Source organism: Diprion similis, chromosome 1 (genome assembly GCF_021155765.1).
Source record: "Diprion similis isolate iyDipSimi1 chromosome 1, iyDipSimi1.1, whole genome shotgun sequence".
Taxonomy (NCBI): domain Eukaryota; kingdom Metazoa; phylum Arthropoda; class Insecta; order Hymenoptera; family Diprionidae; genus Diprion; species Diprion similis.
This window is the reverse complement of record NC_060105.1, coordinates 1,026,778-1,042,049: the sequence shown is the minus strand read 5'-3', so window position 1 is coordinate 1,042,049 and position 15,272 is coordinate 1,026,778. Positions and strand designations below refer to the sequence as shown.

At 45.3% G+C, this 15,272-nt stretch overlaps 3 protein-coding genes across 4 annotated transcripts; all 3 read right to left on the bottom strand.

Annotated features, from left to right (window-relative positions):
* Window positions 1-3,240, bottom strand: LOC124416791 (actin, muscle). The gene is made up of 3 exons (XM_046898127.1): window positions 3,110-3,240; window positions 1,506-1,659; window positions 1-1,374 (listed from the first exon to the last, which is right to left on the bottom strand). Exons 2-3 carry the CDS (start codon window positions 1,629-1,631, stop codon window positions 370-372), a joined length of 1,131 nt encoding a protein of 376 aa, XP_046754083.1. The 5' UTR covers window positions 1,632-1,659; window positions 3,110-3,240; the 3' UTR covers window positions 1-369.
* A 1,325-nt stretch (window positions 3,241-4,565) lies between these two features.
* LOC124416767 (actin-5, muscle-specific) lies at window positions 4,566-14,452 on the bottom strand. 2 transcript variants are annotated; one of them, XM_046898102.1, is made up of 2 exons: window positions 14,398-14,452; window positions 4,566-5,862 (listed from the first exon to the last, which is right to left on the bottom strand). In XM_046898102.1, the coding sequence occupies exons 1-2, from the start codon at window positions 14,422-14,424 to the stop codon at window positions 4,759-4,761; spliced, it is 1,131 nt and encodes a 376-aa protein (XP_046754058.1). In that variant the 5' UTR covers window positions 14,425-14,452; the 3' UTR covers window positions 4,566-4,758. The 2 variants fall into 2 exon arrangements, with proteins under 2 accessions (XP_046754058.1, XP_046754050.1); XM_046898094.1 differs by lacking the exon at window positions 14,398-14,452 and adding an exon at window positions 8,230-8,379 and having other exon boundaries at window positions 4,566-5,923.
* LOC124416781 (actin-5, muscle-specific) lies at window positions 13,146-14,424 on the bottom strand. Its single transcript, XM_046898115.1, has one exon. It carries the CDS (start codon window positions 14,422-14,424, stop codon window positions 13,294-13,296), a length of 1,131 nt encoding a protein of 376 aa, XP_046754071.1. The 3' UTR covers window positions 13,146-13,293.
* Window positions 14,453-15,272: the final 820 nt, after the last annotated feature.

Sequence of the window (15,272 nt, the reverse complement as noted above, 5' to 3'; positions counted from 1 at the left end):
TTGGATTATGATATAATTTTTATTAATTTTAAGGTATAGTGATAGAGTAGGAAGTGGCCGCCCCGCTTCAATATGAGCTCGCGACCGGTAAAGTTAATTGAAATCGTATAGATTGTCGATGACAATTATACGATTTCAGTAGATGCGATACGCTAATAATGAAGAGTAATAATAAATAATGATCGTAACAAATAATTATAGTTGTATAAACTACAAAGTACAATACAGTCTGATAAATGTGTATAATAAAGGCACTTGAGTAGTTTTTTTCTTCCGCGTGATAACGTTTCCTTTTTTTTTTGGTTAATTGACAGTTTTTAATCTGGTAGAGAAACATTGGAAAGGCGATTTGAAGATGAGGTAATCTATTTAGAAGCACTTGCGGTGGACGATTCCAGGGCCGGACTCGTCGTACTCCTGCTTGGAGATCCACATCTGCTGGAAGGTGGAGAGGGAGGCGAGGATAGATCCACCGATCCATACGGAGTACTTCCTTTCGGGGGGAGCGATGATCTTGATCTTGATCGTTGACGGGGCGAGGGCGGTGATCTCCTTCTGCATACGATCAGCGATACCGGGGTACATGGTGGTACCTCCAGAGAGGACGGTGTTGGCGTAGAGGTCCTTACGGATGTCGACGTCGCACTTCATGATCGAGTTGTAGACGGTCTCGTGGATACCGCAGGATTCCATTCCGAGGAAGGAAGGTTGGAAGAGTGCCTCTGGACAACGGAACCTCTCGTTGCCGATGGTGATGACCTGTCCGTCGGGAAGCTCGTAGCTCTTCTCGAGGGAGGTGCTGGCCGCTGCCGTGGCCATCTCCTGCTCGAAGTCGAGGGCGACGTAGCAGAGCTTCTCCTTGATGTCGCGGACGATTTCTCGCTCGGCGGTCGTGGTGAAGGAGTATCCGCGCTCGGTCAGGATCTTCATGAGGTAGTCGGTGAGGTCGCGACCGGCGAGGTCCAGACGGAGGATGGCGTGGGGCAGGGCGTAACCTTCGTAGATGGGGACGGTGTGGGAGACGCCGTCACCGGAGTCGAGGACGATACCGGTGGTACGACCGGAAGCGTAGAGGGAGAGGACGGCCTGGATGGCGACGTACATCGCGGGGCTGTTGAACGTCTCGAACATGATCTGCGTCATCTTCTCGCGGTTAGCCTTCGGGTTCAGGGGAGCCTCGGTCAGGAGGACGGGGTGCTCCTCGGGGGCGACGCGCAGCTCGTTGTAGAAGGTGTGGTGCCAGATCTTCTCCATGTCGTCCCAGTTGGTGATGATGCCGTGTTCGATCGGGTATTTCAGGGTGAGGATACCTCTCTTGCTCTGTGCCTCGTCACCCACGTAGCTGTCCTTCTGCCCCATACCGACCATCACACCCTGTGGTAAGGATAAGATTAGTTATGGTAATCGAGAAGCAAGCTGTATTAATTTCTCGCAAGCCTTGGCATATAATATGATTTACAGGCGGGCAAATATACGATGAAAGATAAAAGGAAACAGGAACCAACCTGATGACGAGGACGACCAACGATGCTGGGAAATACGGCTCGGGGAGCGTCATCGCCAGCGAATCCAGCCTTGCACATACCGGATCCATTGTCAACGACAAGTGCCGCAACATCATCGTCACACATTTTGATTGGTGGTTAGTACTAGTGGATGCTGTAATACAGAAAGACACGGTTATCTCACGGTTGGCGTATTGAAGCGGTTGGGCAAGTCGCCAGCTAAGAATCATTACTCCGCAGTCTCATAATCCCGGTCCACAATTTATGCACTTGAAAAAAAAATTCATTCTAAAAAAATCACACTAGATTACGACGACGATGACTCCGACGGTCAGGCTACTTTGAATGTGAAACTTTTCGATCATTCATCTTGAAAAATGAAGAGGAGTTTTTGTCCAAAGAACCAGTGTCGTTCTACACCACACGTACTTTTAATGCATCTTCTTTGAATGTGTAGTACATATTTGTACTGTTACAATTTAGAATTGCATTGAAGATGATTTTATAACAAAATAATTCTTTCCATTCTGGATTGAATATTTCGAAGAAAAAGAAACTCATTTTCACAAATATTGAAATAGAATTTGTCGGATACTGCTGATCAAATGAGTGTGGTAAATGTAGAATACATTTCTACGTCAAAATTCGAAGGGCCTGATCGACGGTAAGGACTTGACGAATTCCGAACTTTACTCAATATTACTTCGAAGAACTGATTTAAAAAACTTGTGCGATAGAATTGCAACAGAAGAACATCCCTTCTACTCTATGTCTCTATGGAATATCCCATATCAAGCCGTGTATACTCCCCCAATATCCGTAATCAGCCCTTTTTTACTTAATCCAATTCCAGACAAGTGCCAACAGATTTTATCCCACCCTTTGATGCGGATCTCGACTCTCAGTGTAAGATTTTTTCTTTCGAACAGCCAAACAGACTCAGTATTTTATCGCGTTACTTTATCCTTCGCACGACTAGCTCAGTCGGTTTTTAAGTATCACGAAATCTTACAACGCGTTTTTAAATCGACTTATAAGACGATTGATTTTGCCTTAGGATTCCCGGGTAGAACAGAAGGTATCCACCAGCTTTAACTTTTTGAATAACTTGAAAGAAGAGATAAGTAATCGGACTGAGAGTCTTCCACACCTGACACAATATTCCTACAACAAGTATTCGCACTTTTACCATGAGCGTATATAATCAACCCAATGAGCCATTTAATTTTCGCCAAGCGTGAAATCAGGGATAAAAATTTCGTAACCAATCAAAGTAAAGGACAATCAAAATCGAAATCTACCAAATTCACGACTGGATGATAGTTACAGTATTCCCTGTGTGCGGAGAAGCGATACGTAATTCTGAGTGCTTATAAAGACCGACAGAAATCCGTGTCGAACTGCATAAGCTTAAAATCTTATATAAAACTCGTATTAATTAACCAAGTATGAAAAACACTTCGATGTATAAACCGCGCTACTGTTCAAACAACGTTAAAACGCACTGATAACTCAATTAGCGAAGTAGGTATTCGAGGACCGGGACGATATCGCAGTCTGCGTGTTAAGATGGTGAACCGATGGTAGTTACAATAGTTCCGTACCGTTTAATTGTTAAAAAGTCGAGGACGCGCCGAGGCAATCGTGTAGTGCAAGAGCGAGCAGCGAGTGGCGCGTTGCAGGCGTCGCAGCCTCCCTATATCCATAACGGTTAGCCGACGAAAATAGCCATCCGCCCCTTACATGGAAATCTGCTCTCACACGTACTTGCCGGCGCCGGCGTCGTCGTGCAGGGCTAGACCATAGGTGCTCGATGAGGGAGTCTTTGTCTTCGTGCGCACCAACACAGCCCTGGTTCTCTTCTCTCACACGCGGTGCCCAGCGCCGCGACGCCCCCGGGATCCAAATAAGGCGGCTTGCCCCTCCGGGGGGGGGGGGGGGGGGGGCAGGAGGGGGTGCAGGGGGGTGGGGGGGTGGTAGCAGCACCCGACGGACTGTCATGCAGAGGAAGAGCTGCAACGGGTGACGACGAGCCTGCAGCCGTTGAGGCTACCCGGGAGGCGATCTTCGCCGAGGAGACAAAGAGCGGAAGGAGAAGGCTTCGGATTATTCTCCGAAGGGCGAGGGCGATGAGGCGTCTCTTTCTTTATCCAGGAGGACGACTAGCTCCGTCTCTGCATCGAAAGAGAAAATTAATTTCCTGTCTACTTATTGGTATGCATGTGTGAATAATTGTGGATACGCACGAGTCCCGAGGTCACCAAGGATTCCCAGACTTTATTTCTCCCGGTTGATGATCGTCTCGGAGATTCTTTTTTTTTCGCACCTTTTCGTTCCTGGCATGATTTCCTATCAGATTTATTTACTTCGGGAGGTAATCACACCTCGCCAATATTTCGTGTGCTGGTTTGCCCTGTTCACACTTATGTTATAGTTGGAAGTATGTATTGTACAAATTTGTTTACTGCAGTGTTCTTGCACCTCCTTGTGGTCGGTCTTACTCTACGGTGTTATTAAGGATTCGCGAAGTTCTCTCGCATCGATTCGGTACTGATTGATAGATGATTGCACGGGTCGTTGAGATTATTTGTGTATTTATAAGGTGATTATTGGAATAGCAGTGATTGACGGAGATTCGAAAGTTTTTTGCGAAGTGTTTGGTTGATCTAGACGAATTGAGCTACAACTTCTTGTATTTTGGTACATCATTGACCGATACTATTAGTATTTGCGAAAGCGGAAAAAATTAGACGGTGATCGCAGCAGTTATACGTAATTTTCAAACCGCATCCTCGCGCGATCTTTGTTCCGAGGGGTAGAACGGTATTTGGGCTAATTTTATAGCGCGGCCTACTTTGTGTCGTGGGTTAAACTAATGAGCGCGACGATTTCGTGACCCAGACTATACAGCAATACTGATGAAGAGAGAAAATGCAATTGTCGATGAAGTAGATATACTTGAAGTATTTTTGACGGTCAAGTAATAAATACCGAGGTGTTATTTTACACTGAAACCAGGGGACGGGTTTAATTTTTCAAAATCAGTATAAATTCGTCCACTGTAAGAATATAAGATTATGTTTATTGCATTGAAGTAAACTTATATACAAAAGATGACGTTTGTGTTATGATTACTACCGTTGCCGAGAAACACTCTACATACAAGAAGTAAAGCAGTAGAGGAGCAGATGAAACGGCGGTACGGCGATACAGTGAATTGATAGGAAAAGTGCATGTGTTGATGGCGAACCGCTTAGAAGCACTTGCGGTGGACGATTCCAGGGCCGGACTCGTCGTACTCCTGCTTGGAGATCCACATCTGCTGGAAGGTGGAGAGGGAGGCGAGGATGGATCCACCGATCCATACGGAGTACTTCCTTTCGGGGGGAGCGATGATCTTGATCTTGATCGTCGAGGGAGCGAGGGCGGTGATCTCCTTCTGCATACGGTCGGCGATACCGGGGTACATGGTGGTACCTCCGGAGAGGACGTTGTTGGCGTAGAGGTCCTTACGGATGTCGACGTCGCACTTCATGATCGAGTTGTAGACGGTCTCGTGGATGCCGCAGGATTCCATACCCAGGAAAGAGGGCTGGAAGAGGGCCTCGGGGGTGCGGAACCTCTCGTTGCCGATGGTGATGACCTGTCCGTCGGGAAGCTCGTAGCTCTTCTCGAGGGAGGTGCTGGCCGCGGCCGTGGCCATCTCCTGCTCGAAGTCGAGGGCGACGTAGCAGAGCTTCTCCTTGATGTCGCGGACGATTTCTCGCTCGGCGGTCGTGGTGAAGGAGTATCCGCGCTCGGTCAGGATCTTCATGAGGTAGTCGGTGAGGTCGCGACCGGCGAGGTCCAGACGGAGGATGGCGTGGGGCAGGGCGTAACCTTCGTAGATGGGGACGGTGTGGGAGACGCCGTCACCGGAGTCGAGGACGATACCGGTGGTACGACCGGAAGCGTAGAGGGAGAGGACGGCCTGGATGGCGACGTACATCGCGGGGCTGTTGAACGTCTCGAACATGATCTGCGTCATCTTCTCGCGGTTAGCCTTCGGGTTCAGGGGAGCCTCGGTCAGGAGGACGGGGTGCTCCTCGGGGGCGACGCGCAGCTCGTTGTAGAAGGTGTGGTGCCAGATCTTCTCCATGTCGTCCCAGTTGGTGATGATGCCGTGTTCGATCGGGTATTTCAGGGTGAGGATACCTCTCTTGCTCTGTGCCTCGTCACCGACGTAGCTGTCCTTCTGTCCCATACCGACCATCACTCCCTGGTGACGGGGGCGACCGACGATCGAGGGGAAGACGGCGCGGGGCGCGTCGTCTCCGGCGAAACCGGCCTTGCACATACCGGAGCCATTGTCTACGACCAGAGCTGCTACTTCGTCGTCACACATTGTGGTGGTTTCTTTTTTTCTTTTTCTCTAGGATCTGTAACAAATGTAACAACGATCTTGAGCATTCTATGCTTCTACGACCAGCCATCAATTGACTTGATTCACCAACACTTTGCCAGTTTGTAACGCATGGACCGGCTGAATGGGAGTGAATAATCTCACCGTTATACCTATCTGCTTCCGTCTTCACCCCCGAATGGATCAACGTATTCTTGCGGAAAAACTACTTTTTCCAACCCAAAATATTACACAAACTCGGCGTGTCACACAGAAGACCAATTTCTTCGCGCCCGTTGCACCTTCTGACAAAACCGTGCAAGAAATGTTCATCCCCGTACCAATAGTTTACAGTGTATCATAAAACTGTAACGGAAAGCGCGCATCTACAATATCACAACGTCGATTATTCACCTGGGAATTTAATCGAAATTCAAACTACCCCCTTGTACTGGTGAATTCAAAAATAAATCCACTGTAGAATGACTCAGAACGTTCAGAATGAAAATGATTAATCAAGTCAAACAGGAAAAACGAAAAAAAAAAAAAAAAATTAAACATTTATAATCGAAAATGAATGTATAAAATAGCAAAGTTCGAAGTGCGACGCTAAAATAGGTCCGAGGTTACAGGATGAGGCAAATAATTTATTTAGATATATAGAAAACGGTACTAAGGAAGGATGGCGGCTGCTACCAGAAGACCCGTCGACATAAGGAGAACCCTAGCGCGGCACTATGCTATTTTATTTTCGGTCCGCGCGTGCTATCTTTAGAAATTCGACATCGTACGCAGATCGCGACGCTCCGTATAAGCGCAAGCTCTGTTCTCCAAGGGAGTCTGCGCCTTCCTACGTCGTTATTTACTTTGACTTTGACTCGCTGAACCAGGGGTCCAGCGAAAAAAATGCAAAATGCTCCCGCGTTGCCGTCGACGATTGGCACAGTTAAAAAAAGGAGTCATTATCGCGTCAATTATACCGCAAGTTACGAATTATGGGAAAAAATTAATGTATCGGCAAAAAAATGTAAATCCTCTGGTAACTGAGTGAAAATTTTCGGGTTGATTTGACCATTTTTTAATGTACTACCGGGTGAAAAAAAGAGGAAAAATTACGCATTGCACGTTGATATGACAACTTGAAAGTTAAAATTACAAAAATTTGTGTCATTTTTACTATCGTCAAAAGTATAACGAATAACACAAATATCAAGTGGACCTGACGGGACTTATCTTTAGTTTAATTTTTTTTAACAGTGTAGCGACGTTAAGTAAAATTGGTCCCAATTTATACGTCGACACTTTTTTTTCGCCAGTCAGTGAATTTATCTCATACAAAAATTTACTCAGCTTCGGGAAACGCGATTTGGGGTTGCACATTTCCTCACCCGGTGAGTTCGACGCAGCGGAAACGCGTGCGTGATACGAAAGTGCAGCAGATGCATAATGCAATATTTTGATAAACCTTGTTTAGTAATATTTTACCGAATGTATGTTCAGAAAAAAATCGACGAGGCCGAAGAGCTTCTCAAAAAACTATTTGGATTAGTAAGACTTATTGTTTGATCGAGGTTCTCACTGAATTACTTTTGTTCCAGTATCGATTAAAACTGCACTTTACGACAGATTCGAGTACGTCGTTATCGTTTTTTTTTTTTATCTTCTCAACTATAATTAACTGCTCTGAGTATACTTAGAAAATAGGAATTAGTCGTTATTATACGTTTATCGTTCGGCCGGATACTTTTGGATATATTGCGGGTGAAGATAGAAAATTTCATTATCGCTGCTTGCCACGAAATCGAAAAATAGAAACCGGAAATGTGGCTTGATCAATCCAATTCGCCCGCGAAGAATTCTTGCATCACATTACAGTATCACCGACACATATTACGGTTAATTTTTTTACTACAAGCTCAAAGAGAGTGAATTAACAATTTACCCAATTGATAATTATGAAAAGTTGAAAATTTTCCGTAAAGAAAGTATTATTAATCGACCGCGCAAAAACTTTGATCTATATCTGTCGAATTATATAAACCGGACGAAAGGCGCGATATGATATTGAGTGAGCAATAATCGGGATCGACGAGGAAAAATGTTTGAAAAGAAAAATTGTAAAAAGAACTTGACCGCGGTTCGCACTCGGCTATAAAATGGTCCTCCGGTTATTATGGTTCACTATATCTCCGTTATCCAATATCCAACTTCCAATGTCCAAACACGGGCGTCGATGGTACAAAATTATCCACAAGTATCCAAAAATATCCGATATATCCCCTGGACCCCGTAGGTGGGTATGGGATGGATCGAGCTGCGGCTGGTCAGCCGTATGGTACGTACCGTGCACGGGACAGAGTGGAGCGGCGTCTGTGCCGAAAACCCTCCCGACGTCAAATATATGCTCTCGTTTATACGCCCACGCATCGAAATGCGACGGGGCTACCCCGACAGGAACGAAAAAGGCGCGCCTCTCGGGCATCTCGACGGTGGAGGAGATTCGCGGGCGTCGGGGGTGCAGGCGGCGGAGGCGTCGCGGCGTCGCCGAACTAGGCGGCTTCCTCCAGGAGCCGACGCCTTCCTCTTTCACCTATTCACTTACCTACCGCTCGCCCGTCATATCATATTTTTCGTTCCACGCAAGGTGTTCGCAAGTCGCCTTAATTCCTTCGCGTTGCAACTTTGGAAATCCATAGACATTTATTAAGTCATTCTGTCATCGGATCCTCTCGAGACTTGGTATACGACGAGAGTGGTTCATTTTTTAACGTTTTTTTTTTTTAAGTGCTACTCGCAAAATTTGTTACAAATACTGAAAAAAAAAAAACTTGGACGAGATAGGAATATATTTAGAGGTCGCTACCGGTTTTTGTAATATTTTTTTTTATTTAGTTTTATGCGACTTATTTTTATTTTTTTCCATCGTGGTCCAATTAATCGTTCGACAATCAACACCAAACTGCGCCTAATAATTCCGCAGTTTGCTGTTCTCGTTTTTTAGCCCAAAAGATTAATCGTCTCGGAGATATTTTGGATATCAGTTTTTCGTTACCGAAATAGGAGTATCGCATCATCTTGATGTCTTTGTTTCGTTTTCGGTACTGATTTTGACGAATAATGATTAACGGAACCACGATACGAAAAAATAAACTAATATATATACAAGTCCGTAAGGTGTACTCATAAAAATAAATAAAAAATATTGCAATAATTGGTAGCGACCTCTAAACTTTTTCATACCTCCTCCAAGTTTTACGACAACTTTTGTTTTCGGTATTTGTCACAAATTTTTCAAGTGGCACCTTAGAAGAAAAAAAAAAGTAAAAAAATTAACCACCCTAGAATACATATTCTATCAATTGCGTTTTACCCGATCAGGGTATAAATCATTATTGCTTAATAGAATAGTGCAGTTGCGATCAGGTTGTAATTAAATCTGGAATTGGTTAGTCGATCCGCAGCAATAATGATTCATCACAGTCCCACTGAAAATGACCAATTATGATTATATTATTTTATGTTGGTTTCACATGTGGAAATCTCTGCGCTTCAGAAAGACATCTTAATTCTATGAGTAAAAGAAACTTTGCTGAAATGTTTAATGTAGACTGTTTAAAAGTATTCGTTACACTTTAAGCCGAAGTGCTGATTCGATTTCGGGGAAAATCTTTACACGCAGGGTACAAACATGCGGATGCAAAAATTGTAGAGGCTACTTCCTGTCCACAATATCCTCGGAGAACCGTTAAATTGTAGTAATAAACGTGGGTTTAATCGAAAGTTACGTCGCGTTGATTTGCAGGCATCATTTCAACTTCCATATTATAACAGAAAGAACTTCACAGATCACAGCTAACGGCAAAGCGGAAGAGACTTAAACGGCTAATTTGTGTCAAGGCGAAAGTCTAGGGCTACGGAATTCTTCATCAGTGTCTCTGTCATTTTAATTAATTGAAAAATAGAATGACGTCAATCAATCAGAGTGCCATGACAAATCTAGACCTGGAATGGACTTATTTTGATTGTATCTATTTATTTTCTATGACCAAGTATCACATAATCGTAGTTTCTGGTTCATTGAACGAAGTGACATGGTTAAGGAATATTAAAAAATGCTACTCATATGTTTGACACTAAATTTGGAACCATTTCCGAAGATACCGATTGACTCACTTGTTCAAATCTATTTGCTATTCCTTGGCAGATGAGACAGGACAGCGACATAGACAAATCGCTAGGCGACGTGTGCTGTTTACTGTTTACCTTCACCATTTTAAACCTGTGTTATTTTCTCACCCGATTCGATTTCAGACATTTTTTTAACTGGTTATATTAATTACTAGAATCTCGAGAAGTGTTCGATTCTTTCCATGTCCGTCGTTATTTCAAATCGTTGAAATTTCATTAAATTGTAATTTGCCACACGAATTTGATGCAGTAATTATCAGTCGCAGAAAATCGAAACCTCATTGCTTTTACATCAGGATTCGTTCCAAATGTCTGATACCAAAAATGAGAAAATCCATCTATCAAGGGCTAAGAAGTTCTAACCCCAATATTTTCCCCATCAAATGTAAATTTACTTTTTTTCATTTTTGTCGCATATGTTTTTGTGCCAGTAAAATCATCGATTACGAAAAAACTGTGGGTTACGCTCTTCGTGTTCTCAGCCTTGGACATTATTTTCACCATATCCGATGAAGAATTGCGATTCCACCATCTAAAAAAAAGAAGGAAAGGCAACAAAAAAATCTCTTCTGCTTTAACCTGTGCTCTTTCGCATTTCGCGCTACCTATTTAAAACTCAAAAATTTGGTAACGACCTTCGAAATCTACTCTAATTTCGTCAACGTCCCTCTCTCTCTCCCACACACAAGGCTATCTTGGCTCTTCGCGTACACCCGAAGAACCCCCCCCCCCCCCCCGCCCCTCTTCAACATTTTCCTTCCCACTTTAGAAATATAGGCATATTAATGTTTTCAAAATCTCGGATCCTGTATAGCTTGCTGTAGACCTGCCAGAAAAAGAGGGGGGCGGGAGGAGGGATTCGGACTCGAAACGAAGAAACCGAGGGTCGCAGCAATTCGCAATACATGCACGACGTCGACGTCGGTGCGTTTAATTATACCGCGACGTGTACTCAGCATGGTAAGATCGGAAGTTGACAATCATTGAGCAAGAAATTATAACCGTCAGGGGCGGGGGGCGATCGATCTATGGATCGGTCGGCGGGCTGCAAGAACCGGCCAAAAAAGGCAGTTGGCCGTTGCTGTGGGTGCAATGTTTTGCGATTACGTGTCAGCTCCGGGAATAGATCGCTCGGCTAACCAACCAACCGTTCATTCGGTGGCAGTTGGGGAGGCGCGAGTATGCGTATAGGACATGTAACGCGGCGTTTCTCCCCCCTCCCCATCCCTGGTCCATCATCTCCGCTCCGTCGAGGAAGACGTCGACGTCGGAGGAGCCGAGAACCGCCGTTGTGATATGATAACTGACAATTCTTTCCGCCCGCCATCTAAGGCTCGAGGTTCGGGGGCTGCGTACGTTTGTCGAGTACCTAACCTAAAAACAGGGGGCCTTGGATGGGACCGAGAAGCGACTAGCGACTATTTAAGACTCGTGTACGATTTTTCATAGGTTTATAGGGAAATCGTGACGGAGTAGAAGCTTTTTCAGTCGAATTGGAAATAGGTTATCTATTTGATGCTAATTCGGAATATGGATTGCTTGAACTAGGAGTGGATGGCGGCTCGTTTGAGGTGAATTATTGTAAGATGTAACTAATATTGGATGTGTACCGCATAGACTCTTCACCGGCGAGGGCTGGTCCTATTTGTGTGGTACCTCGATGAAAATTAAAAATATCTCTCGCGGAGTGGACCGAAGCAAGGAAAGAGATGGAGGGAGAGAGAGAAGGAAGAGCAGAGCGAAACCCGACGAATCTCCCTCTTATCTTTGATTTAAAAATAAAATTTCAAACGCTTCGTTTCCATGGCCAGAACTAGGTGCGCACTGGGAAATACGGAATACTAGATGAGACCCTGGCAACAGCCTATAAGCAGAGTTCTTCTGCGTTCCTTGCAGTTATCCTGGGAGAAGTTAGAATTTATGAAATTCAGGCCTGCGGTGTTGTCGACTTGTCCGAATAGCGAATCACACACGCCCAGTTGGAAAGAGCTGCGGCTAATTATACGATCGGTGGGTAAGAAGCGTAAACGCGAAATTATACCCAGATAATATCATTGACTGATTGAGATACGTGAAATACATACGTTTTCGATTAACATTGAGGTTATTTTTTCAAGCAAGCAACGATAATTAGCAGATCTTTTAACCATCGTGTCGTGTTCTAAACTTAAAGTTAAAAATAATGATACAAGAATTATTATTAATGGTTTGAGCTTGGCGCGTGGACCTGGTGTTGAAAAAATTTTATTGGCAATAAGAGAATTGGGTCAGAGGACGAAGGAGGCGGGATACGAAGAGAAGATGATACTGTTGTATAGGGTGTGGTTTCTGATATACAGTGCAGGTATACGTATAGTGTGAGATAATGTATATTTGCCGTGATTTTTGACGTATATAACAATAATATAATGTATAATATTTACAAAATAAATTAAAATAGTATTACATATATATATATTGGTTGGTTTGCTTTTTGTTAGCAGACTAGTGTGTATATATATGCATAGACATATAGTTACGTTTAGATAAGTTTTAATCAATTTATAAGGCGAGGGCAGAATCTCTCACGAGACAGGTAAATAATAGCGTCGCGTCGCCCGGAGCTAACCGAGCTTGTCTTAATACCGGCGATAATCCCGTCCCCCAGTTGCAGGTACGCCGTGTGCTGCGATCCCCGGGTGCGTCTTCGCGTCGCTTGTAAGACGAAAGAGAGAAAGGGAGAGAGAGAGAGAGACCCTTCCCGGATCGCTTTTACCCTTTCAGGAGTGTTTTAGTTGTTGTTTGTTCTTCTCCTCTTGTCTTCGTTTCCTTCCAGCAGCATTTGCAGTTTAATTTTCGGAGAAAATAAGGGGGAGGGAGAGAGGAGGTGTGATTTCCTCGTTGTTGGCAATGAGATAAGCCTAACCGGCCTCGGGTGACGCGCTGTACGGAGAGCCACCGCCGCCGTCCGCTTTTTTAGCTCTTTCCGTGTCAAAGAAATTTTCGGCTTCTTTGGGAGCGTTTCGAGACGAGATGAGAGTATATATGAACTGTGACGTCATAGACAGACGACGCCAATGATAATGATTCGATGAATGATGACGTTGATGATATTGATGATCTTGACGTGTTGTTGTAGCAGCATTTTCTTGTAGTGCGGGAATGCGAGAGTGGTGGTTATTCCCGCAAGGGTCGCGACGGTTAAAATTTGTCGAATTTTTTGGCACGGGGTTAAACCGCTTAGAAGCACTTGCGGTGGACGATTCCAGGGCCGGACTCGTCGTACTCCTGCTTGGAGATCCACATCTGCTGGAAGGTGGAGAGGGAGGCGAGGATGGATCCACCGATCCATACGGAGTACTTCCTTTCGGGGGGAGCGATGATCTTGATCTTGATCGTCGAGGGAGCGAGGGCGGTGATCTCCTTCTGCATACGGTCGGCGATACCGGGGTACATGGTGGTACCTCCGGAGAGGACGTTGTTGGCGTAGAGGTCCTTACGGATGTCGACGTCGCACTTCATGATCGAGTTGTAGACGGTCTCGTGGATGCCGCAGGATTCCATACCCAGAAAAGAGGGCTGGAAGAGGGCCTCGGGGGTGCGGAACCTCTCGTTGCCGATGGTGATGACCTGTCCGTCGGGAAGCTCGTAGCTCTTCTCGAGGGAGGTGCTGGCCGCGGCCGTGGCCATCTCCTGCTCGAAGTCGAGGGCGACGTAGCAGAGCTTCTCCTTGATGTCGCGGACGATTTCTCGCTCGGCGGTCGTGGTGAAGGAGTATCCGCGCTCGGTCAGGATCTTCATGAGGTAGTCGGTGAGGTCGCGACCGGCGAGGTCCAGACGGAGGATGGCGTGGGGCAGGGCGTAACCTTCGTAGATGGGGACGGTGTGGGAGACGCCGTCACCGGAGTCGAGGACGATACCGGTGGTACGACCGGAAGCGTAGAGGGAGAGGACGGCCTGGATGGCGACGTACATCGCGGGGCTGTTGAACGTCTCGAACATGATCTGCGTCATCTTCTCGCGGTTAGCCTTCGGGTTCAGGGGAGCCTCGGTCAGGAGGACGGGGTGCTCCTCGGGGGCGACGCGCAGCTCGTTGTAGAAGGTGTGATGCCAGATCTTCTCCATGTCGTCCCAGTTGGTGATGATGCCGTGTTCGATCGGGTATTTCAGGGTGAGGATACCTCTCTTGCTCTGTGCCTCGTCACCGACGTAGCTGTCCTTCTGTCCCATACCGACCATCACTCCCTGGTGACGGGGGCGACCGACGATCGAGGGGAAGACGGCGCGGGGCGCGTCGTCTCCGGCGAAACCGGCCTTGCACATACCGGAGCCATTGTCTACGACCAGAGCTGCTACTTCGTCGTCACACATCTTGGATCTTGTTTATTTGTCTCTGCAAAGAAATGATAGCACAAATTATTGAAGGAACTTTAAATTTAAGTTTCCGGTACATGGTTCCCTGTGTACGCTTGGCAATCGATGAAATAGAATTTTGCAAGGACGGCTGTACCGAGTATCGAGAATGAAAGAAGTCACATTGTGTATCGGTATATATATGTATACCATTCGGATGCTCACTGTCAGTATTGTAGCGAGTGGTGACACGACAAATTAACCATTTATTTCTTCATTGAGAACTGACCTCTCTCTTTAACGAATCGTTTGCTCTTGAATTAGTCTTGAAAAAATTGTGAACTCGATAGAATGAAGCTACTCGAATGGTTGATAGGTTTGTACAGTTCCAGCGTAATGCTGGTGCGTGTAGTAACAATCTCGCGGTATCAACTCCTTTAATTCTCGGAATGAAGTAATACGTTTGAACCACTCTATCAGGCAGTAAAAATAAGTTAACGTAAGAAGCAAAAGAACAATATGAAGAAAAACCGACAGACTAATCGAAGATTCAATGTATAAATGCGAGTGTGATGAAAATCGTCAGCTAGGTCGTCACGGTGTTCTTCATATACTCAATAACAACAATATCACAACAATTTGACACGTGCTTAAATTCGTGCGTCACCAAATTGTGCCACAATTACTGCATCCTCGCGGTGTATAATATGCAACTCTATAATACGTGCGGACGTAAAAACTTGAACGCACTGCATCAGTAACCGATCGTGACTAAATTGCCAAAACGATATTATCAGACTTTGAATTAATTCGCAACTCGATCGACGATGGTATAATATTTGCAATAACAAAATCTCGAGATACTT

Excerpts from the sequence above, each read along its gene's own strand:
- LOC124416791 (XM_046898127.1), bottom strand. The coding sequence starts at position 1,631 with ATGTGTGACGATGATGTTGCGGCACTTGTCGTTGACAATGGATCCGGT. Across the intron at positions 1,375-1,505 it reads TTGGTCGTCCTCGTCATCAG|GGTGTGATGGTCGGTATGGG; the intron begins GTTGGTTCCTGT and ends TCCTTACCACAG.
- LOC124416767 (XM_046898102.1), bottom strand. The coding sequence starts at position 14,424 with ATGTGTGACGACGAAGTAGCAGCTCTG. Across the intron at positions 5,863-14,397 it reads ACGACGAAGTAGCAGCTCTG|GTCGTAGACAATGGCTCCGG; the intron begins GTCGTAGACAAT and ends GTAGCAGCTCTG.
- LOC124416781 (XM_046898115.1), bottom strand. The coding sequence starts at position 14,424 with ATGTGTGACGACGAAGTAGCAGCTCTGGTCGTAGACAATGGCTCCGGT.